Genomic DNA, 23,992 nt, shown 5'->3' on the forward strand with positions numbered 1-23,992 from the left:
AATCAATTCGTTCAGTGTTTTGTTTAGTGGTTTATCTTGGTTTTGTTTTTATCTAGTGATCTTTTAAGACAACACGAGCAGCATGTTGGTTTAACCGATTGAAGCTCACCATACATAAGCTGCCTCGAGAGGGAGTATGGACCCACAAAAGCTGTTTGCTGAACAATTTATTTTTTTTCTCAGAAAACAGAAAGAGAGAAAAGTCTTGACCACAGCCCACGCAGAGATGCTCCAGATCTCCACAAGCTTCTGCTGACAGGTTTAATGAACACATTCAGGATTCTAAGTACTGTAAATCTCAAGTCCATTTAACTCTCAGCCATTTCCCTGACATCTCAGCTCTGAGATCAGATTGCGTCTTGACACTTTCCATGATCTAGAGCATTAAGGGCTGAAGACTTCAACCTGAAGTGCAGATCAGGGCAGAACACAGCTCGAAGCTTAACATACGCAACAACTCGCCTGTTCAGCGTATTCTCTTCCAGGTTTGCCACACATATTACCCACAAGGCCCAGGCGGTCTGGCACTGGGAAGGAGAGAGGGAGTGGGAGAAGACGAGAGGAAGGAGGGTCGGGGGGTGGAAAGAGGAGGAAGTCTTGTTGGAGGAGGGGGAAGAGGCAGTTGCCACGTTTGCATCAAGACAAAAGTCTGTTCGAGCTTTGCAACAGAACTGAGCACTAAGTATGTTTCAAGAAATATCCCCCTCCTCTACCTGCCACACACACACACACACACACACACACACACACACACACACACACACACACACACACACACACACACACACACACATACATATATATATAATATGTTTCAACACCAGGCCTGTTTACTTAGTAGAAGTAAATTAACAGTTCAGATTTTTGTCTCTGTATTTTTTAAGTCACATCCTTGGAATTGAAATTTTGGCTTCCTTGACAATGAAATGTTACATACCAGAAAAAAGAGAAAATATTTATCCGCTTTATTGGATTGCAAACATTCTCGAGGTTCATAAGAAAGATAACATGCGGAAAGGTTTTCCTTGTGCAGTTGAAGCTTTGACGCTGCGTGTAAAAATATGTTCCGTTTGGCACAGCGGGCCACTCAAACATAAGGAAAATAATCTAAGCACTGCCACTAACAGGACAAAGCATCTTGCATAGAGAGACACCTCCCTCCTTAACCCCCTCCACCTCCCTGTAGCTTCGAACCGGCCGTGCTCTTAAAAAGTCCTTTCGATGCTTTGACTTTGCTCGAGAACCATCTGTGTTTTTGCACGTCACCTTGGAGACAAGGGCATCCAAACAGAAGAGATGGCGGACAGATGACTCGGTCAGAGAAGTTCAGACATGAGAGCGGCCTGAAAACCAAAGCTATCAGCACATTCTTTACGGCTTGGGGTTTTTCACAGAGACGAAAGAAATATTTTCGACTTCTCATGGACATGGTCTCGGGCAGCACATAAACAAAGGATAGGGGAATTTACAGTCCTGGTTATTTGTGCTGCCACAGCGATGGAAAAAGAAACTGAAAAGGTTTAATCTGAAGCATAAAGGATATTTTGGGAAGTTTAATCAAATGTTCATCTTATTGTCAGATACTGGTCTCTAATTTGGTTCATGTTGCTGCAACACACCAAGTTCAATTTCAATTTATTAGGAGTTTTGCTTGCTGAGTTAGTAAAAAAAAGTGAAGGAGGTGAAAGAGAGGAGAAGAAAAAACAAATCCTCACATCCATTATCATATCTTGTCCTCACCCCGGACCTGGAGTGCTTTCACATCCTTCTTTGCAGGCCGAGAACATTTTTTTATTAAATTTATTTTTAGAGCAGTTTTACATAAGTATAGAAACAGAAAATTTGTTAAAGTTTAAAATTATGTTACTACAGTATATATGTCTAATATTTTATCCCTAATGCACAAGCCTGAAAAAACTCCCTAAAACTCTATGGAACTATAAGGAAGAAACCTTGAGAGGAACCAGACAGAAGTGAACCTCATCCTCATTTGGGTGACACGGGACAGTAAATAGTATCAAAATAAATAATGTCCTTTCTACAACAGTTTATATTTGAGTGGAATTAAGCAACCAAGAGCTCATGAGGAACTAACAGACCAACTCAGATTCGGAGTTCACCACAGACCCCACACTAATTCCTTAAAAAAATCAAAGTCCTCATAAGTCTTTATAGATGACAGCTGAAACATTTCTGAACATTATATTGAGGTAATAAAGGGATTTGCTTGACTTTGTATTGTGTATTTTTATTCAAAGTTATGTTCATGTAAGTTTTCCATTAGGTCGTTTCGGTCATTAGGTCACTTGTGCCTCAAATCACTGGGATTGGCTCCAGGTTCAACCTCAGGGTGCAATCCTGTGTGGAATAAGCAGTATGGTTAATGGATGGATGGATGGATGGATGGATGGATGGAAGGCAGCCACACCCACTGACAGTTTATCAGCTAGCTTGCAAGGTAAAGGTGCATCCAAATATCAAACTGGCCTCCCTTCTTCCTTTTTGTCTTCATCTCACGGGTTTCTACATTTTAAGTCAAAAGTGAAACAGTGAAATTTCCTAATCTGGTTATAAATACCAGATATAAGCACTTTTGGAATGATGTTGGACCAATCAGGTTATGGACCGGAGCTAACTGTTGGATCGAAATGCAATGTGAAATTGTAATGCTGTTATTAAATCAATTAAATAAATAATTAAGCTTGTTTGCATAATGTGGCCATATCAAACCAACATGGCTTCTAACAGTGCGTAAAGACAAAGAACAGCCGAAAGCAAGACTAGAAAACTATTTATACTGTAGGTGTGGGTGTGAATAAAAAAATTTGTAGACATTCAAATTCAATCTCCATGTAAAAAAAGACTTATCAAATCAAAGCTTGGAACATGACCTTTATTAATAGTGTATGAACAGAAAACAGTTTATGAGCCTTTCACTAGATGCATCAATATTGCTGTTTATAGGCAATACGGAGTAGAAAGACAATACGGCGTATTATTTCTGTAGGACACAGCACACATTACACTTTCAAATAAGCATCAAAAAGAAGGCTGACGTCATTAAAAAGTGAGCGTGGTTTGTAGTAAATAAGAGAAATAGTCCTAAAGATCAAAAACAAACTGCTTATTTAGTTACTCAAATTCAAACACAACTTTACATCTAAAAGTGCTTCTTTCTTTTAATTTTTTCTCAAACATGGGCACTTCATCAAATTCAATTAATCACATCTGGGGGAACTACAAGAAGAACGTTATAAAAGAGCTAAAAGAAATAACAAGGAGTTTAGAAAGGGATATCTTTGGAGCATTACATGCAACAGTGTCCTATTTATTATTTTTTTTGTCTTTTTTTTTTTTTTTTTACATCAGACACCTTGTCGTATTCAAGTAACTCACTCTTGCTCAGGGGGGAATAATAAATTAGATGCTGTCAACTGCCCTGCAGTCATGATGTGTTCAATGGTGTTATAAAAGGACACAAAGGATGCATTGAAAATACAGTACAGTTGCGGGAATATAATGCATACAAATAGGAAGAGAAATATTGCCCTGGCTGCAAACATTATGAGCATTTACAATCGAATAAAATAAAAATAAAAAAAAGCAAAGTACACACACCATATGCAACAAAGCTTTAACTGGACCACTTCTAGACATCGTTTCTAAACGTACAGTTCAACACCAATTCCTCATTTGCAGGCAAACTACAGCTTCGGCAGAGATTTTGCAGCATACCAAAGGCATCAGGCATCAAACATTCTTGATTAAAACAGATAGCAAAACTTTGGACACACACTACAACCTGTGCAACTTGCGTTTTATTCTTATATCATCATCATCATCATCACTTGCAATACATGTTCTTCATTTTCGATCAACACAACAAGAGGCTAACCTGAGAGAGTATGCAGTAAATGAATGATCTGGAATTCATTTCTAAGAGCATGACGGGACCAATAATATGATGCCCGAAAAAGAAAAAAAACAAAACAATGTGCTATTTTCATGCATCATCAAATCCCATCTTTATCATTTAAACCACTGGACAAAAAAGAGAAAGTATGATCAAACATTGTCTCATGGTTGACAGCATGAGAACCTGATTGATTGGACTGGTGATGAAAATGAGGGAATCTTTTTATTTACCTTTTCAAGGCAAAAAAATATATGTACCCTTAACCATCTCTGCCACTTGTGGTATATTCAGTAGTTGATATTAGCATCTTTTCTTTATTGCATTTGTTGATATTGTTAATATTTTTTATTTTTTGCTGTCCAGCAACAAAGCACATACTATAGGCTATCTGACGCTGATAAATATTTTTGTGTGTATTATTCTTTGGTGAGAGGAGCATATTTTAGTTGGAAAATCAAATTTATGCTCTTTATTGTTGGATCTCAGGGTTTGGGAGGGGGTCGAGTTGGAGGCGGACATGGGGCAGTGGGCGGAGCTCGGGCAGGAGGTGGACCTGGGGCCACATTGGGTCCTCTGGAGGGTGGAGATTGAGGAAGTGGACTTACAGGGGGTGGTGCCTGGCAGTAGTCAGGAGGAGGTGGGGGTGGGCTTTGGGCACTGGGTGGGGCCTTAGCTGCCTCCTCTTTCACCCTGGTGAAGTTGATGCATCGGCCCTGTGGAAAGAGATAAAAACGTTAAACCTCTCTCTCTCTCTTTCTCTCTCTCTCTTTCTCTCCCCCCCCCCCCTCTCTCTCTCTTACTCAACTGGCCATATTCTCTCAGCCACCTAGCTAAATAGGCCCCCCACCTAAGATCTGCTACCCTGCTATTCCTTATCTCTTTCTCTGTCTGGAGTGTTTTGGCAAATCCCCTGTTAAAACTACTAAGGAATTCAGTCTACTGTAACTTGTAAAATATTGGAAATAGAAAAAAAATCCCTCAAATCCCTCATAATTAACTATTATTCACAAGAATAATGCCAAAAAAAACAGTAATTTATTGTGCATTCTTATTTATTAGTTTCCTGCTCGGTGTGACAACAGTGCTGCATAGCTTTTCTCCCCAACTTCTCCCTGACCCTTGTGATTCGGATTCACCTCCAGTTTTTTTTTTCTGTACATGGTAGCTCAGAAAATTTTTATTTGTCATTGTTACCGCTGACTTATGAGAGACTGACATATTAATCTATGCCTGTATATTTGTGAAGGCGCTTTGTGACAATGTCTGTTGGTAAAATGCACTCAAACAGCTGCATGTACTGTGTTAAGGTGTGTGTGTGTGTTTTTTCATGATGGCACATAGACAAATATGTTAGCACAAAGTGACCTCCTGGCATGCCTACAATTAGACACAGGCCCATAAAGCAGTTTGTTCTTAGCCCAGTGATGAAGTGTTACACATTTGAAGTGGCTGGTCTGTAAAGACAAAACTGCATATGACCTCATTTTCATCCTACGCCAGTCTGTTGGAGTGTGTGTGTGTAACTTAAAGGCTGTAATTAAGGTTCTGAAGCTTTGCCCACTGCTTTTTACGTCAGAACGGTTGAACGCTTGTGAAGCCGATCTCGGTGCATAACTGAGACCTTGTGTAGCTGCAAGAGAGAGCTGGGCCAAAGAGTTCAGATGAGAAAAACAGACTGGAGAAAGTTAATGACATGTTACAGCACTAACACACACACACACACACACACACACACACACACACACACACACACACACACACACACACAAACTGCCGTGATCTGTATAATCTACAGTACACTGATAAAATAAATAGTACTGAGCTGCCCTTTTTTTTTACTCTAATATGTAGCTGTCACCTGGAAATATGCATATTGTGTACCTTTTAAAGCAACTAAGGGTACATACTTGGACCATAAAAGGTACCTTTCTGGGTACAAACAGTGTAAGCTTGACTGTACCTCCCTCAAGAAAAGGGACAGTTTATATCGACAGTATTTATATACTCACATATCAGCAGATCCATGGATTAGTAAAATGGCATCTTACTTTTTATGATATGGAAATGAGGAACATTCAGATCTCTTTATGGGCCATTTAACTGCCTGAGGGTGGGCCTTTGTGAATGGCGGCATTGAAGTGTGTTACCATGGCAATGTCTATGGTGACAAAATATATGCTGTAATAAACTGGGAGGGGGTATTTGGGGCATTCATCAGCCTTGCCCTGTGCAACAAATGATTCATCCCATAGAGGCTGGCACAAAAAATGATGAAGTGAAATGAGTTTTAAGGGACTCAGGACAAATGCTTTAAAGAAAAGATGCAGTATAAGAACTTGTCTTCTGGGGTTGCGCACTCTCAGAAAGAAACTGATACAGGAAATGATGCCAGTTTCACTTGTTTTCCATGCTTGGGACAGCAGAAAAGTAGGACTGTGCATTCTTCTGCCCTCTCGTCATAGACTGGGGTGAGCAATGCCATTCCAGGAAAATGATAGAAACTGTTCTCTCAGAATAAACTCTGAACGTTAAAACTTGCTATTTACTGTATTCTGATCCATTATACTTGCTTGCTAGTAAATTCATTGCAACCACTAATTCTTTCCAGTGATTTTGCAGAACATTTGCAACAAGGCAATTCCAGTTGCAGTGGTTATGACATACTTTCCACAAATAATGCATGGTTTTAAGTAGAAGATAATGAGCAACCAACTCTGTGAGGCCAAGTTAAAAGTTGTGTTTGATTTTACAACTGCACCAAGCTCAGCCTAAAAGGCAAAAACAAGAATGTGTCTGCATCCATTACAAGGTCAGATCTAAAGCTTATCATGAAACGTCCGTGGTCCAAAGTCAAACCATGTGTTTGATGTTTTGGAATGAGACGCAGGCCTTTAAAGACAATGCAGACTAAATGTCTGGAACTGCTCTTACATCACTGCTTCATTTCACTTTTACGGTCACTGATTTGAAGCAGGTGGCAGAAGTTGTAAATAATGTATGCTGGTATCTAACAGACTTTGGGATTGTTGTGATGTAAAGATGAAAGATGGATGTGTAAAGAAAGAGGGCTAATTTATAGTAGAAGTGGAACAGGACAGAGTTCAGGGAGCCCTGTGCCTTAACTACATCTCGGTTAAGAAGAAAATCACCATTTAAGAAGTCAATACACCATATAAGGTATTTATATCTTGTTAATCCTTCGTCTACTGCTTCTAGATAAGTTTGAGTACTCACATGATCTCCAGGTTGTGGTCTCATAAGTGAAACTTGGTCATAACCACGGCGAAAAAGAGCCCAAATTGCATCCAGTTTCCCCTGGACATAAGCAGCAAAGCACAGAAAACATTTTAAGTATGAATTATTACAGGTAATAAATATGCATGATATGACACAAAAACAAAAGAAATAATTTTTGTTACAATAACAAAGTATTAAAAGTATTTTCTAATGTTATATATTTTTTATTATATAGAGCAGTGTAAGAGGTGCTAAAAAGCTGAACTTAAGTGAATACAGTAAATGGCAGTTGAGATTCTCTTACCCTAATTGGGGAGTACCACTTCCTGTTCTGGGGAGTCTTCTTGTTTCCATGTTTTTTAGGTTTGGGTTCAAACGGTTCATACTCCTGCTCAGGCATTTTCACAACTGCATTTTTGGGTTTTTCCAGCTTGGCACCCTCTTCAGTGGATCCCTTCCCACCCCAGCGGACCTAAAATTTTCATTGGCACATTAACTCAAATGTCAAGAATAATACTAAGAACCTCATATACATATAAAGAAATATAGTCAGGTGATGCAGACATGAAGACAGCAAAGCCAGCTGTCTGTGTGGTGTTTCATATGTGTCCATGTGGGTTTCCTCTGTGTTCACTAGTTTCCTCCCAGTCTTCAAACCCATGCTGGTGGTTGGACTGGCTGCAATGAATTACCTCTTGGTGTGTGTTTTTTTTTGTGTGTGTGTGCATGTTGCTCTTTGATTGACTTGTGTCCAATCCACAGATGTAGGTTCTCTAACAGGATAGCGTGCTTACTGAAGAACAACTCTATACAGTTTATTTTATATGAATGCAACTTCATTCACCTCCATTCGTTTGATTCCTCCAACTCCCCGTCCCCCATAGTATGAGGCATCTACTGTTGGCCATTTTTTCTTTGGCATACCATCCTCATCATCTGACTCCTGACAGAAAACGATATGTGACAGAAAATGAAGTCGACGAAATTTGAAAACATTAACAGCGTTGCATGTTAACATTCTGACAGAGTTGTATAGTAAATGTTTGTATCGAGTATCTACTGCAAAGATTACCACTTAATATCACCCCAGGTGATTACCCCAGGTAATTAAAAACAATTGCACCCCTGACCATTTACCCTCTATAGATTCTAAGCTATGATGGTGCGATAGAAAACCCTGCAACATCACATGTATATGGTCAGGGGTGCAATTATTATGACTTCCTTTAATAGTAGTTGTTCAGAGACAAGACAGCATGTTCCACATAAGAAAAGCATAATATTTTTCTTTTTTTTTTTTCAAGACAGCAAAATGGATTTAAATGTATATGATGCCTTATTTTTCAATATGTCAATTATGGATGAGATGTATATTGTCTGGGGTAATATTAAGTGTTAATCTTTGCATCATGGGTTATATGTAAATTTCTGAATAGGTTAAGGGGATGAATATCTACTGTACTTACTGGTTGTGGGGGTGGAGGTGGAGGGGGCTCTTTGATAACCTGTGGAGAAATTTCAGACAAAAAATGTTTTATTTCATTATCCAGCCATTGTCTAGACGTTTACTATTTTCATACTTGATACAAGAAACCGCTCCATTCCATGGGGGAGCAACATGCATCGCAGAGTTTAACCACAGAGATCCACTTTGCATTTTTCCAACACGAAATTTACCGTAAAAATCTTTTATTAAAACCTTGGAGGCCACGAGAGATGGCAACTTCAATTTAAAGAAGTCAATGATGTGTAGACTTACTACTGTGCAGCACAGGGGCCAGAACCACCACATGAACAACAGAGCCAACAACAGGAACAGTACCAGCAGGGTAATTAGAAGAATAGTACCATCAAACTGCCAAGAATAACAAAAAAATCATACTCTCAGTAATGTGTCCCATTCCTATACAATGCTACTGCTGTTCTAATTTACATAATGACTGGCAAACCATCTTTACAGCCTTCTTCAATTAACAGCAGGGCATAATGAAGGCAACTGGTGGAAAAACATGCCCCATCTTAAATCTAGTAAGACAGTGAACATGATGTTTCTCCTTTGTAAGCAAGAGCCTTCTACCCCACGAATTCAGCTCAAAGATCTGTAGGACATTTTGGGCTAATCTCTAGAGTCCCGTTGGTTTGGGTGTATAAAGAGCAAAGAGAGGAAAAAAAGAACTCACTTCTTTGAGTGAGGGAAAGAGACCCCTCTGGCAACATTTAGAGAGAAGGGGAGGTTCTGAAAGCAAAGAGAAAGAGAAAAGAGCAAAATAGAAAAGTGGAAAATGAATAAAGAAAGCTTATTATGTAAGGTTTGCTAAATGTCCTTTTAATATATATTTGACTAATTGCTTTACTATAAAAAACATAAAAAAAAAAAAAACATCTGGCAATACAACCACCAGTGACTCTCTTGTGGTTACAGTGATTGTGTGTGTGTGTGTGTGTGTGTGTGTGTGTGTGTGTGTGTGTGTGTGTGTGTGTGTGTGTGTGTGTGTGTGTGTGGACTTACACACTCGGTTGTGGTGATGTGTACTGAGCTGGTGATGAATGACAGACCTTCGTTCATGCTTACTTGCAGATATACCACCCTGATGCAGTCAGAAAACACAAGATTTGTTTGGAAAAATAACCAACATAAAAACTCGCAGGACTCATCGGGTGATTCTTGCGTTCTTTACTCTTGTATCTCCACAGCTTACATTTCAGCATCACTGTAGTTGCCGAATAGTTCATAGTATGTCATATTCAAATAACGTGCATTATGCAGTATACCTGAATTAATTCATTCTAAATTCTTAATCAATTCTTAATTCTATTTAGGAGTTGTAGGGGTTATAACAGCACACCACAGCATACTCAATTGCAAAAGACATGGATAAGTATTTAACTTTAAAAAAAAATACAAAATAGGAGGAAGGAAACCAGTTGATAAACTTGACTCCTTTAAATTGAAGTCTCTGATTGCTAATATACTTTTAATAAATGAATCATATCTGACTGGTATAAAGGATGTGGTAGCCTAGTGCTTAAGGTGTTGGTCTACCAATCAGATTGTGAGTTTGAATCCCAGGTCTGCTGGGTCCTTGAGCAAGGCCCTTAATGCTCAGTTGTATAAAAAATTAGATGTAAGGGTGTCAGCTACAACCTGGGGTGGATCTGGGATTTCATCTTTAGGGGGGCTTATCCCTCAGTGAGAATTTAAAACAAGAAGAGTTTTATATTATATATTATATGACTACATAGTAAGCCAAAAGTTATGGTATTATTTAAAATGGCAAAAATGGACACCAAAATTTTATGCATGATGTAATGATGCCAGTCTTGAATCAAATCAGTTCATGTATGTGTGCATTCTCTACAAACAGTCTGTCCAATGAATGCAGTCATTAATATAAAAATATTCACAAGATAAAGACCAAATCAATAAATGTTATTTTTATTTAGTATTGAATGGATTGTTTGCATTAATATTTAGTTTGTTCTATCAACTCTAGTAATAAGAATAAAGAAATTTCACTGATTTTGGTTGCCGTCTTTACAGTTTTCCGCCGATTAACGTTATAGATAAACAGCTCCAGCTCTGACTGACTCTGTAATTCTTCGTTCAAATAAAGCAGACAGCTGATGGCGCACTTTTGAAAGACTACAACACACGTGCGTAAAAGCGAAGTAAAAAAATCGCTCTTGGATCAAACTGATAAATAATTTTCTTTATCATCGACGACAAGTCCTGCATTTTAACGTCATTTTTATTGTTTATTTATGAAAGTAAAAATTATACTTTTAGTTTTAGGGTGACTGAGATCACACACAGGGGGCTGAAGCCACCCTAAAAAAGGGCTAGAACTGCCCCTGGCTACAACTAAAAAAAAAGTTGTTCAGCTACAACAATTTTATATGTATTCTGTAAAATAACATGTAGATTCGATTGTTCAAACAAGATTAAAGCAAAAGAGCTGATTCACATACATTTCAGTTTTGTAGACATAGCAAACAGCAGTGGTGAAGAGGAAGTGACTTGACATTTGTTTGGTCAGAGAGAGAGAGAGAGAGAGAGAGAGAGAGAGAGAGAGAGAGAGAGAGAGAGAGAGAGAGAGAGAGAGAGAGAGAGATTTGGCAGCAGGGTTATTTCAAGCATGATTGGAAGGAAAGAAAAAGTCACAGGTCACAAGCACAGTGAAAATGGTCTCACAGAAATGGTATCTATGTGAGTAGAGTAGGACAGGTCTGCTAGCTGCGCTAACGGTAATCAAAAGAGGAAAGCCGAAGATGGATGAGAAATGGAAGAGCTATAGTGGTTTGGAATAAAGTAGCAAATAAGGGGTCGGGGAGTTTATGGTAACCAAACATGCAATTAGTTAGCTGCAGATCGATTAGAAGAAAACACAGGACAATGGTGGCAGACGTTAATGAAGGGTAGAGGATATAAAGTTTAACTCTTGGCATCTGAAAAGCATAGATTGAAAAACAAAGCAAATACATTTGAATGCAAAAGCTTCAGTTTATGTAAGAGGATAAGGAGGAGGAGGAGGAGGAGAAACAGGAATGTGACTCCTGGCAGGCTTCATAAGTGTGTACTAATGTGAGACAGGCTTCTACTTCCTTCTCTCAAATGGGGGCACTTACTTTCCAACCTCGTTTATACTCGGCGCTGGACACAGCATGTATGTGTCTTCTATATCAGCAGGCCGCACATCTAATGAGACGTTAGAGACACATGAGTCACACATGAACGTAATCACGGGGCAACAAAATAAATGACAACATTACAGCAATTTAAAGGGGAAAAAATCTCACTTAAGGTGACAGTATCGTTGATCTTGAAACTGCACAGCACCTGGTCTATTTTTCGGGCGTGCAAAAAGCCGTTGCCTCGAACCACAACTTGGAATGACTCTGAAACATGAATCACCTTATTTTAAGACAATGCTAAGCTCTTTTATGATGTTATCAATCCGGACTGTGCTTCATGTTAAAACAATCAGCACTTGAACATGGCAAAGATGAAACTACAATGAACTAATATTCCATTGGAGGAAATTTCTTCCACACACACAAAACACAGGTGCCAGCGTAATGTTAATGTTCACATTGCACATTCATTTTTTTTTATTCACTGCTACTAATGTCATGATAGTTGATGGGAGTCATTATTTCAACCACCATTTAGTGCCCAGTGGAGCGTAAGAATGGAGAGTAAATCAGACTGAAAGAAATGCCCATAGGAGAAGAATTAATAATTTAGAACTGTTAAAAAAAGGCTGTTCTCTCTCATGGAGGATGCACAGCTCTTAGCCAAATGAGAAAATAAAATAAAATGTGCGTTTAATGGAACATCTGCTTTATTATCCCTACCTCCTGCACACACACTGGATGGCTCAACTGCCAAGATCTCGATACATGACTTCCTGATGATCTGTTGAAAAGAACAAAAAGGCTTGAAAAGTCAAAGTGGGTTTTTTCTGTAAAACTAAACTAGAAATCGAATGATATAAATGTCATATTGAGAATGCTTGTGGTTGGGTTAGAAGTCTGCAGCTTTCCTTTCATCTGTCTTTTATTAACTAAGTGTGGTTGTTTACCGAGTCAATCACGCCTCTAAGAGCTTGGAATCCTCCTGTCACAGGAAACACATGCTCGATGGTGTCAGCTATGGTAGCGAGCTACAGTAAGATAAAAACACAAATTTGTTTATGTCTTTTTAATAAGTGTCCTGTCCAGCACACAAGCTGTGTACAAAGCAGTACAGTGTACACGGTGTACTGAAAGGGCTTACTGACAGCTGTGTGCAAAAAAAAACCTTTCACCTGCGTCTCATTAAAATCTTTCACTCCGACACAATACACTATGGCACCCAATGCTCTGGCTCTGGCAGCCTGTAACAGAAAAAAAACAACATCTATAGTGTTAAACTTTTTACACTCACAGCAACATTCCAATGAATTAAAAAAGTAAAAATGCTGGCCAGTGTTTTTACCTCCTGTTGTGCTGCTATAAGTGGCTGCTCGTTCAGCTCGCCATCTGTTAATGCAATAATCACGCTTGCTTTGCCTAAAAAAATCAAACAACAATTTGGATAAGATGAATTTAATGTTACTTATTAGAACTGAATTAAGGATTTGAGGATCTATGAGTTGTTAATCTTCACAGAGATCCTTAGCCTTCACTCACCAAAATTCTCCTGATGAATTTGTTCATTTGCCTGTAAAAGATGGCAGGAAAATTAACACAGAAACACAAGGACCAAAGCACGTAAATAATTAACAGAGGACAAGATAAAGTGTAGCCATTGTAATTTGCCCCAAATTCATTAATTTCCTGAGGCAGCATCGCCCATAGTTTGTTTTCTACTTATACCACAGACATTTTTAAGTAATTATAAGATATTTTAATCATTTACTGTATCTACTGTATCTTTTTCCCTTTTTCAGAATGCGTATTGTCTGTAACAAAGTGCTGACAATGGTGACTCCTTCCATCTCTGTTAAATGAGTGTGTTAAATAATTCTGTGATTTGCCTTATAGCCAGAGTCCAAGCTCAACTCTCTGTTATAAAAACTGCATTAAACATACTTCAATGTGAACAGAGACTGTACTACTGTATTACAGAGTGTTAACAATTAACCTTTTGCAGACCGAGATGCATGAATGTATCTCCTCCTGGAATTTCCTTTCTTAATACGTTCAGGCCTTTGGTTATTTGGTCCCTTAGAGAAACAAAAAACACAAACATCTCAGTGCACCATTTAGTGTGATCTTACTTATGCTTCATAAACCACATTGAGTTTAGCTTTTATTACAACCATGAAAAGCTACATAAAAACTTAGCAATAGTATGATTGTAATAAATCTTAATCCAATAAATTTAAAGCTAATTATAAAAACACATTTTTGGTATTGAAAGTTAGCCTTCTATAACTCAGTTGGGTATCAATTGTAGTTGAACTAAACAGTTTATGAGCAATATTTGAAGCTCTTTTAAATAAGATTACCTGATTAATGCCTTAACTTAAAGTCTGAAGATATGCCCAGGGGGTTAGATTTTAGCTCTTTATACGCTATGTTTTCATACTGCGGTCTTACTGCATCAATATCACCAATTTGTTTGGCATATTCATGGTTACTGAAAATGATCCCCACAATACCTGTTTTCTGTCAGTCTCATTATTGTGTTTCCTCTGGATGAAAAGACGATGAAAGACATTCGAAGCAAGGGGCTAGGATACAAAACAGAGGTTTTTACATTAATATATAATACAGCTTTCATTTGCTTTTCTATATACTACAAAGGTGGTAACCTCTTAACACCACATGCCGATTCTTGCCACGAATGTACCTGATAAATTTCTCAGCCAAACTCTCCACAAAAGAGTAGATCTCATGCCAGTGGTGTTTGACACTTCCTGACCTGAGGAGAAAAAGGGTCAAAATCAGTCATAAATCCGTGTATCATCTGTATGCTTGTTCAAACTCTCCAGACTGGACAATCCTCTTTATTACATTTGTCTCTCAATTAAGTTTTAGATCTTACAGGATGTCTGTTTTTCCACAAATGAAAAAAGAGCAGCTTCTCCTAGACTGGCCCCTCTCATTTCATCCCTGACTCCAGGCAAGGCAGTAAAATCCTTGTGAAGCCTGAACATTTCCTGTCCCTACACACTGAGCAAGGCATGGATGATTCATTACTGTCACATGGGAAGTGATCTAATTGACTCTTAAAATATTTGCCAACTTTCAGAAGCAGGCTTTAGGGGCTCTTCACCTCCAAAAAGAAAACCTCAGAAATATTTCCTTATTTAGCTGATGTAACAAAGTCTAGTCCGAGGGCCAGACGTCAACCACCGTCTGACAGTTAAACCAGTACTAAAAAAGCACTCTTGTAGAAAATCAAACCTTTTGGATTGACAACTCTGTGGTCTGTGCTGGTCCAGAGAGTTCAGAGATATTTTACTGTCGGTTCAATGGTCATGTTTGGTTTGTTTGTATTATCTACTACCTCCTTAATAAAGCTTGCTAATAAATCTGTTTGAAGTAATCAAAGACATAGACTGACTCATCAAATGAAAACTGAAAGCGTGGTCACCAAAAAAAAAATGCCAATACAGAGCATATCAAGCAAAACAACACAAAGAAGGGCAAACGGAAGGGTCAGATGGAGGACTTCAACTTGAGGTTTCTTAACCTCACAATGGAGCTTGTTTATCTTGGAAGGATCAGCTTTTCTGAGGTACCAGCAATCCTTGCGCTGGTGCCTAGCTAGCAGTTTTCTCACCTGTTCAAACAGAGATTGTGGAGGAAGTGGCCATTTTCATGTGAGATCCTTGCTGAAATATTTTGTGGCACTCCTGCTTTGATCTAAATTTAATTGACTGTATAAGATTTGAAAGCTTAGATGTCAAACACTTTTTTAAAGAAGAAGAAGAAGAAGACTGTGAGAAACAGCAGTTCATGTTTAAGGGCAAATAATATGTGGTGTAGCCTGAGTGATGGTTCCTGCATACAGTAGATGTGCTTATATCAGGACTAGCATTATAGACAAGGGAGGAAAGGGCAATGGGGTGTAGCTCAAAAAAAGGCTCGAGAATGATTGGCTTTTACTGTCACTTATTATTAGTGTAGGTATGGGTCGAACGGAAAAAACACGACTCAGCAAAGCTAATTACTTGTTTTAACCAACTTAACTTAATTCAACTACACAGTTCCATGACCAAAACCATCACAAAGATATTGACATGCATTTTAAAAGAATACCTAAATAATGATGTTCATAAAATGATGTTTATAAAAACAAACCCACAAAATTTACAAACTGTAGTAAATGCAACTGGTTTCTTCTCTGCAAAGGGAACAAACTTTATATATATTTTGCTTTCTAATTCAGTCATGGGAAAAACTCCAAGACAACACACAGAGGACTTGAGAATGAGAGGAATGGAGAAGGAGCAGTAATGCTTTGTGCAGAGTCAGCAGGACTCTAATCCAGATCATCCCTTCTTCAGGCCCCATAATGGTTAGAGAACTGCTTACGATAACAGGTTCCTGATACAGAAGCATAAATAGATCTACAGTCTCAATGTCACTAAAGTCAAGGTATATTCAAACGTCCCTTGAATTATGTGTCTCAAATTGATGACCAGAAACTGAAAGGACACAGCAGTAAACAAACATAAGAACAATTAGACAATATTAAACTATTCACTATTATTTTTCAAAAATATATGAGGCAAGTTCTTTTCCAACATGGTCTCAAACAGAATTAAAAGGAAAATGTAGCAGTGCTTGTGTTTTGTGTCTTATGTCATTCATATAAAGCCAAGCTAAATATTTCTTGCTTATGGTTGTCTATATCAACTCAAATGATGGGAATTAGGAATCGTGATTTGATTTCATATTTTAACTTGTAGTTTACCAACAACTTTGAGCCTCATATGATTTTCTTTCTCGTTCAGTTTATCCTTCATACTGAATGTGGACAGTTTTCAGGCCCAAGCCTGGTTTAAAACCGTGTGCTTACTTCTCCTGCTGCTATGGTTATATACTCGTTATATACTGAGGAGCTTCTACACTGTTGTAATGTTTATCTAGGCATTAATGTCTCCATAACACTATGCTGAATCCAGGCCCATCATCTGGTTCTGAAGGTGTCCCAGAAAAATAGTGTGTCAGGAGTGAATTTACACGTTGCAGCTGTTGTGAACCGCTGACAAGATCACAACACTCCAGGCAAGGTTAAGAATGTTCGGTTGGAAAACAGCAGGAACTAACTATTTTTGAAGTCTGCTGTAGAGACACACATGAAAGGGGCATTTGCTGAATGTTAATGGCATTGTTACAGAATGACGTCATACGAACAAAAAGTTTGACCAGGTCAATCCGGACCAGTGATATCAGTAACATAAAACAACTTGGAAAGAACCCAAATGAAGTGCAATGTAGAATACTGGAGTGGTTGCTACCGTGAGCAATATAAAGGAAGAAGCCTGTATCCCTCCGTCAAGTACCTTAACAACAGACATCACTGAGTGTTATTTTGAATGTTTCTTGACATGTGTGTATTATGATTGTTTATGTTTATGTTGTGTGTCAAACAAGTGCAGTGTTGTGGAAAAGAATTTGATCTTTGGGGACAATAAAGTATAGAGTATAACAACAACAAACAAAAATAACTTCTGATTTGTGTATTAATTGGATATACTGCGATAAATAGTATTAGAATGTGTCATCGGTATTTTATTATAAACAAATATAGCCCGATATTGTATTATTGTATTATAATAATACAAGTTGGTGGTCAGAAGAACACAAATGTAGTATGATGTGATTCCAGCATACCTACAGTATGTGTACCTGTGTATCTGTATTAAATTGCACAAACCCGTGTGTAAGTATAATTAAATATTGCAAGTTTAGATTATGTATTTGCATATTCATAACAACATTTCTGGTGCCACATGTGTTGCGAGCAATCACTTATGGTCCAAGCATACAAGTACTGTAAGGTCTGCACCATCGCTCAGGACATCATCACTCTATCTCATGTTGTCTGTTTTCCACAAATTTCTTTCCCTATATCGATACCGAACAAAAAAGCTCTAGCACCCTACACTTCTTCCTGGGAAATATTTGAGCTAATTTGCCTTCCAATCCTATCCATCAGTTCCTAAACTCGTTACACTACACTTTGGAGTTTAATTTGCATTAAAACATCCATGATGCCATATTGAACTGTCAGCTATATTTTCATCTGAATAAAAATAAGATACCTCAACGTGACAAAGCAGATATTCGGTCAGTATATTAATGTCAGTAGAGGTTAAATGATATTCAATGGATTTTTATTTCTGAAAAATCAAGAAGTGACTTGCTATTTGTAGCAATTTCATGCCTTGATAGCTGATAAAGACTGATGTTACAGATAATTGTGAAATGCATTATTAAATAAAGAGCCCAATAGAGATGTTTTGCAAAATAGCGACTTGACCCCTATGATCGCTGCTTGTGGCTATATTCTATTTTTGTATCTTTGTTCCTTCTAATTTCACATTCTCTGAGATCAGATTTACTTGACAATGTCAATCAATCATGAATTTACAGAAGTCTATCATTTATTTTGGGAAACTTCATTCATTTGTTCATCTTCAAGGCCTAGATGAATCCACAGCTTATCCTAGGAACATGGAGCATGAGGCAGAAATAAACCCTGGAAGGGATGCCATTCCATTACATGGCAACACACACACACACACACACACACACACACACACACACACACACACACACACACACACACACAGATAGAATACAGTTTTATGAGCCTTTGCAAACCCACTGCCTTTACTAAGTATCACATTTTCCAAAACCTTGTAAAAGCATTCGAATTGTTTAATTATTTCTGCTGCCCTGAGGATTGTTATACAGAACACAACCTTGACTGAGCTAAGAACTGCAGTGTCTGAAACAACAAGCTTTTTCTTAATGGAGAATGGAAGCAATAATTATATAATGTAAAGTGTAAAAAGGTTTCTTTTTTTATTATTCAATACAATGAAGGTCAAATGGCAAATCCAAGACTCTATGTATGACCTATAAATTGCATTGCATGGACTAAGAAAGCATCAGGTGGTAAAGAAAGCTATGCATGAAGCTTCACTAGAAAATCACGAATAAGCAAACAATGCTTAGAAAAACGCAACACACCCATTGCAACTGTTTTTTAGAAGCAAGAAATCCAGTTGTGTGTCTTTTTTTTACCCTAAGGATAAATGCTGAGGTTGGACACCACAGACATTTCCCATGTGGTGCTGGAATCTGTGCCCAAAAGTAGGCCATGGATACTTAAAGGCCCTGGCTGACTCAAACATCCTGTAAAACAAGATCCTGAGAAACATATGAGAAAATGAGGCATCTCATTGGACTTTATGCCTTTGATGGAAAGTGGTGGGATGGACTCACAAGGAGATTGTGATTGTCTGAACTGCTTATTCGGCACAAGTTATTAAACACATCCCAGCCGTCTTTGTGTCATTACACGAAAACAAAGGGATGGATCACAACTGAACGCTAGATCAAATGTTAATTAATGCTGACAATAGGAGGAATATAACTGAAAGAAAGAAAGAAAGAAAGAAAGAAAGAAAGAAAGAAAGAAAGAAACAAACAAACAAACAAACAAACAAACAAAGAAATATGCATTTTATGGCACTATGTATTCTAGTTAAACATGAAATATTTCTAAACGCTGTTGGACATATAACAGCAGACTGCTACATACAGTAGTTTTGATGTCATCATTAGACTGCATAAATAAAGATGCAGGCAATATGGGAGAAAATCAGAGATAAATGGACCTGCAGCACTTTCTTATGGAAAGAGTGAAAAACACATTAGACAAATACAGATTAAACAAAACTGAAAGACTTTGGCACTTACTTGTCAAGGACAAAATACAAGTCGAAGGCACCTTGACAAGACCTTTCCTGATCCTCTTCTTGTCCCTCAACCACACCATTGTTAGTGAAAAGCAAAATCCCCCAAACAACCAGTAGGAGAAATATATTCTTCAAAGAACTCGCCATCCTTTCGTTTCAGATGCGTAAAAACAATCACTCCTCAGTAAAACTAACCGATTTTTACATTATCCACAGTGCGTATTGTGAAAAAAAAGCCAACAAACAAAGGGATGGAACACAAAGAACACTGGCGGATGTTGAGTCCGTCTTTCCTCTGGTTTGATTCCCCAGAAGTTCCCAGATGTGGCGCTCCTCCTTTCAGTAAAACGTCGACGGCTGTGGTGAGAAAAACGTTTAGCGCACTGGAATGAGGTCACGTAGAAATATACAAGAAAAACTCCAGAAAATATACTGCTGTGTGTTCCAGTGAAATAAAGTCGAGTAATAGCTTTAGGGAAATGTTTTCTTGACGAGTGTGTAACCCTCTGAACAAAATGAGTGCACACGCAAGGCTTGGGAGAAAAGAAAGAGACCTGGTGTCATATTTCGACCCTTGAAGGGGGGGAAAAATCCTGTTGCTATTCAGGACATTTCATCATTTATTTTAACATGAATGCCACCATTCATCTGGTCATTAATGATAGTGCTGGAACGAAAGCAGTTTATGACCAGGATTTTACATATTATTTTGGTTTATATATTTATATTGATTTTATATAATTAATTATCCCATGCAACATAACTATTGTCACCATTGTGTCAAAGAAATTGTTGGTATAAAATAACCTAAAAAAGATCAACTAAAATAAAATAAATATGCTATAAACATGTTTATATGTATATGTGTATATATGTATTGTCATATATATCCCCAGTCCTGAGGATTCCTCTGGACACTGTACAGGAGGTGGGAGAAAGGAGAACGACTCTCAGTATGAAATGGTTTCATCTCTGAGCAGCTCCTTCAGTGACAGACTGTTACATCCTACAGTAAGTGTCTGAAGGAGTGATACAGACTTTCTTTTCTCCCTTCTGCTATTAGACTTTACAATCAAATCTGCTCCCAGTAAACCAGTCACCATAATTACACACTGGATTACAGTTCAAATGCAATAATAACAATAATAAAGTATTTTAAACAACACGTGCAATAACAGAAATTTTTAAAAACGTGCAATATTACCTGTGTGCAATGTCTGTTAGCGTAACTACTTACTCTTGGTCTCTTTTTTTCTTCTGTGTTAGTGAGTTTATACATTGTGTTGTGTATATACCGTATATTATATTATGTCTTTATTCTTTTAAATATTTGATTTTAATAAAAATATTAAATATTTTTAATATATTTCTTTCTCTTTGCTGCTGAAATTTCCCCATTGTAGGACAAATAAAGGTATATCTTATATATATATATATATATATATATATATATATATATATATATATATATATATATATATATATATATATATATATACATATATATGTGTGTGTGTGTGTGTGTGTGTGTGTGTGTGTGTGTGTGTGTGTGTGTGTGTGTGTGTGTGTTCATTGATTTCTGAATAGTTTTAAAATAGAATAGCTGTCACAAGCTATTCTATTTTGAAAGTGAATCAAACCATTGTGGCTACAGTAACAAGAATGGAGAAGAATTATTATAGTCTTCACTTCCCTTGAGGGTGGTGGAATGACATATAAATGCATATAGGAGTTGTTATGTGGCAGGACAACACTAATAATAGGATTCCTTTCTTTAAGTTATTGTGGTTTGGATTAAGCCCATTGTGTTTACTTTCATTCATTCATTCATTTTCTACCGCTTATCCGAACTTCTCGGGTCACGGGGAGCCTGTGCCTATCTCAGGTGTCATCGGGCATCGAGGCAGGATACACCCTGGACGGAGTGCCAACCCATCACAGGGCACACACTCTCCTTCACTCACACACACACACACTATGGACAATTTTCCAGAGATGCCAATCAACCAACCATGCATGTCTTTGGACCGGGGGAGGAAACCGGAGTACCCGGAGGAAACCCCAGAGGCACGAGGAGAACATGCAAACTCCACACACACAAGGCGGAGGCAGGAATTGAACCCCCAACCCTGGAGGTGTGAGGCGAACGTGCTAACCACTAAGCCACCATGCCCCCCTGTGTTTACTTCAAATTGGCTAATAACTATTAGAACTCAGTAGTAAATATAACCTTTTTTGACCAATGTGGAAATAAAAAAAATAAATATAATACAATGATAAAAATAAAATAAAAAACAGACCTATTGGCAATTGTTTTACAAAGAAATGCAATACTTGATCAACACATTATTCAGTAAAGAACATATGGCCAAAAGGCAAGACGGTAAAGGCCTGTGTCATATCTGAAAAATAAGGATCAAGATTTCATTTTATTGAAAAATCATGATTACTGATTATCTCTTTACATAATTTCCATTGTGTCTTTCTCAAAGCTCTTTCCTCTTCTGACTTACTTTCTTTTAGAATGAACAACAAATCTATTAATTTAGGCTCATTGATGAGTATAATTAAAGAGTACACTGGTAAAGAGTTGCCACCTCACAGCTCTCGGGTCTCTGAATTAATCTTGAGCTCAGATTACTGCCAGTGAAGGGTTGAATTTGTTTCCCCTGGCATCCCATCCAGTCTTATTGGAATACACTCCACATCCACCTTAATCCTGACCAGGACAACATCATTGGTAAAGATAAAGATGATGAAGATGAAGATAATTTATAATTAACCGCAACATGTTAACAAGAAAAGCATTTGCAGTTACAAGTTAAGCCAAAAGATCTGGTTTAACTCCAGTGGCCAAAAAAAAAAGAATGTCTGAGTGTTTTGAGGTGCCCAGGTCTGATATTTTATTAATTTGTGATCTCACTTTAGTGATTAGTAGTGAATGTAACCATTTTAATAGGAAAGTAGACACTCAGCTGTTTAAGAATTTATAAAAGGTATTGTTATACTGTTTATTTTACCTCTCTACCAATATTGTTGTTGAGAGTTGTGAATTGTTTGCCCAGCAGGGGGCTCACCCCCCTATCATCCTGCCTACCAACAGGTAAACACAGTCACCATATTCTCCCAGCAAGTTCTTAACTAATCTTATAACAGATTAGCAGTAATAAAATAATACATTTCTTCATATTGATTGTAAATGTCTAATTTGCATTCTGCAAACAAACTACAGTAGAGAGAATGAGAGAATATTAGGCAAAAAATCTGTGCTGTCATAAAAATACGTAAATGATTTCGCAGAACCCTTTTTCCTGAAGAATTTATAAAACAACAACCACCATCTGTTCAAAACAAAGGGAAGCATGAGGAAGTGAAAAGGTGATGTCAAACCTTTCTACATCCTTCCAACGAAGACTCTTTTTAGGGTTGGCAATGGTACACACATCCTCTTTTTCCAGCCACTGCTCATTCAGGACAACAACAGCTAGTTGACCACAAAAAGGAAGTAGAATTATTGGAATATCCAGTCATGATTCTTCATTTATCACTTCTACTGAAAACAAATAAAAAAGCAAAGAACAGGACAATTAAAAACAAATACCACTTAACCAAATTTATTTGGAAATGACCATACTTTTCACACAGTAAGAAAAAACAGTGACCTTTTTGGACTGAGACTGAACGATCTAATCGATCAGGCTAAATACTGATACAAGGACAAACTGGAACTCCATTTCTCTCAATGTATTGTTCTTATACCAAGAGTGTATCACTGTTGCCTTAGACCATGGCTCTTTTTCTTGAGAATACAAAAGAATAGCAGAACTGCCCAATATGGTTAAATTACAATTACAATAGAAAAGACATCACATCTTCAGCATAAGTTATTATCCGAAACAATGTTGGTTCCAATTTCTAGCATTAGGATACATATTAAAATAATAACGTAGACTGGATATAAGAGGGTCCCTAAAACACATACTAACACATTCTGCTTCCAAAGGCACTAGGACCTGGTACTGAAGTCAGAAAGTTGCAAAAATCATATCTGCTGCCATCAACATTTTGCGCTTCTTGTGAGACGTTCACTTCAGATGATTATTGTGCTTATTGTAAGCACAATCTAGTAGATCTCTTATCTTAGAATGATCTGTGTCTGAAAGAAAACTTGAACACTTAATTAATTTAGAAACAATTACTCAAGATGTTTCCCTGCACATACATGGGATGTATCTTCCCATCATTGCTACCAATTATTTAATCCTTGTGTAAATCATAAAGGTTTCATTTTGCAATGTAAATCTTGTATAATACACAAGATTAAATAGTAAACATGTAAGTTCTTCTTTGCATACTTGAATTGTACTTGTATTGTATACAAAGCTTGATAAGAATGAACATTATTCACATT

At 37.6% G+C, this 23,992-nt stretch overlaps 1 protein-coding gene across 2 annotated transcripts; it reads right to left on the minus strand.

Moving 5' to 3' along the window:
• Positions 1 to 2,879: 2,879 nt before the first annotated feature.
• antxr1c (ANTXR cell adhesion molecule 1c) lies at positions 2,880 to 20,133 on the minus strand. 2 transcript variants are annotated; one of them, XM_027159089.2, is made up of 18 exons: positions 19,583 to 20,133; positions 14,490 to 14,561; positions 14,299 to 14,370; positions 13,779 to 13,860; positions 13,325 to 13,355; positions 13,131 to 13,204; positions 12,961 to 13,029; positions 12,736 to 12,816; positions 12,509 to 12,569; positions 11,951 to 12,049; positions 11,780 to 11,849; positions 9,663 to 9,741; positions 8,913 to 9,008; positions 8,620 to 8,658; positions 7,998 to 8,096; positions 7,458 to 7,625; positions 7,151 to 7,231; positions 2,880 to 4,629 (listed from the first exon to the last, which is right to left on the minus strand). In XM_027159089.2, the coding sequence occupies exons 1-18, from the start codon at positions 19,726 to 19,728 to the stop codon at positions 4,399 to 4,401; spliced, it is 1,650 nt and encodes a 549-aa protein (XP_027014890.1). In that variant the 5' UTR covers positions 19,729 to 20,133; the 3' UTR covers positions 2,880 to 4,398. The 2 variants fall into 2 exon arrangements, with proteins under 2 accessions (XP_027014890.1, XP_027014891.1); XM_027159090.2 differs by lacking the exon at positions 8,913 to 9,008.
• Positions 20,134 to 23,992: the final 3,859 nt, after the last annotated feature.

This window comes from Tachysurus fulvidraco, chromosome 8, assembly GCF_022655615.1.
Source record: "Tachysurus fulvidraco isolate hzauxx_2018 chromosome 8, HZAU_PFXX_2.0, whole genome shotgun sequence".
Taxonomy (NCBI): Eukaryota; Metazoa; Chordata; class Actinopteri; order Siluriformes; family Bagridae; genus Tachysurus; species Tachysurus fulvidraco.

Bases quoted from the DNA above. Each gene is read 5' to 3' on its own strand.
- antxr1c (XM_027159089.2), bottom strand. From the start codon at position 19,728: ATGGCGAGTTCTTTGAAGAATATATTTCTCCTACTGGTTGTTTGGGGG. The intron at 13,861-14,298 runs GTATTGTGGGGA...TGTTTCTCTAAG, and splicing joins ATGAGACTGACAGAAAACAG to GGACCAAATAACCAAAGGCC. The intron at 7,626-7,997 runs GTGAATGAAGTT...TGAAAATTTTAG, and splicing joins GAGGAATCAAACGAATGGAG to GTCCGCTGGGGTGGGAAGGG.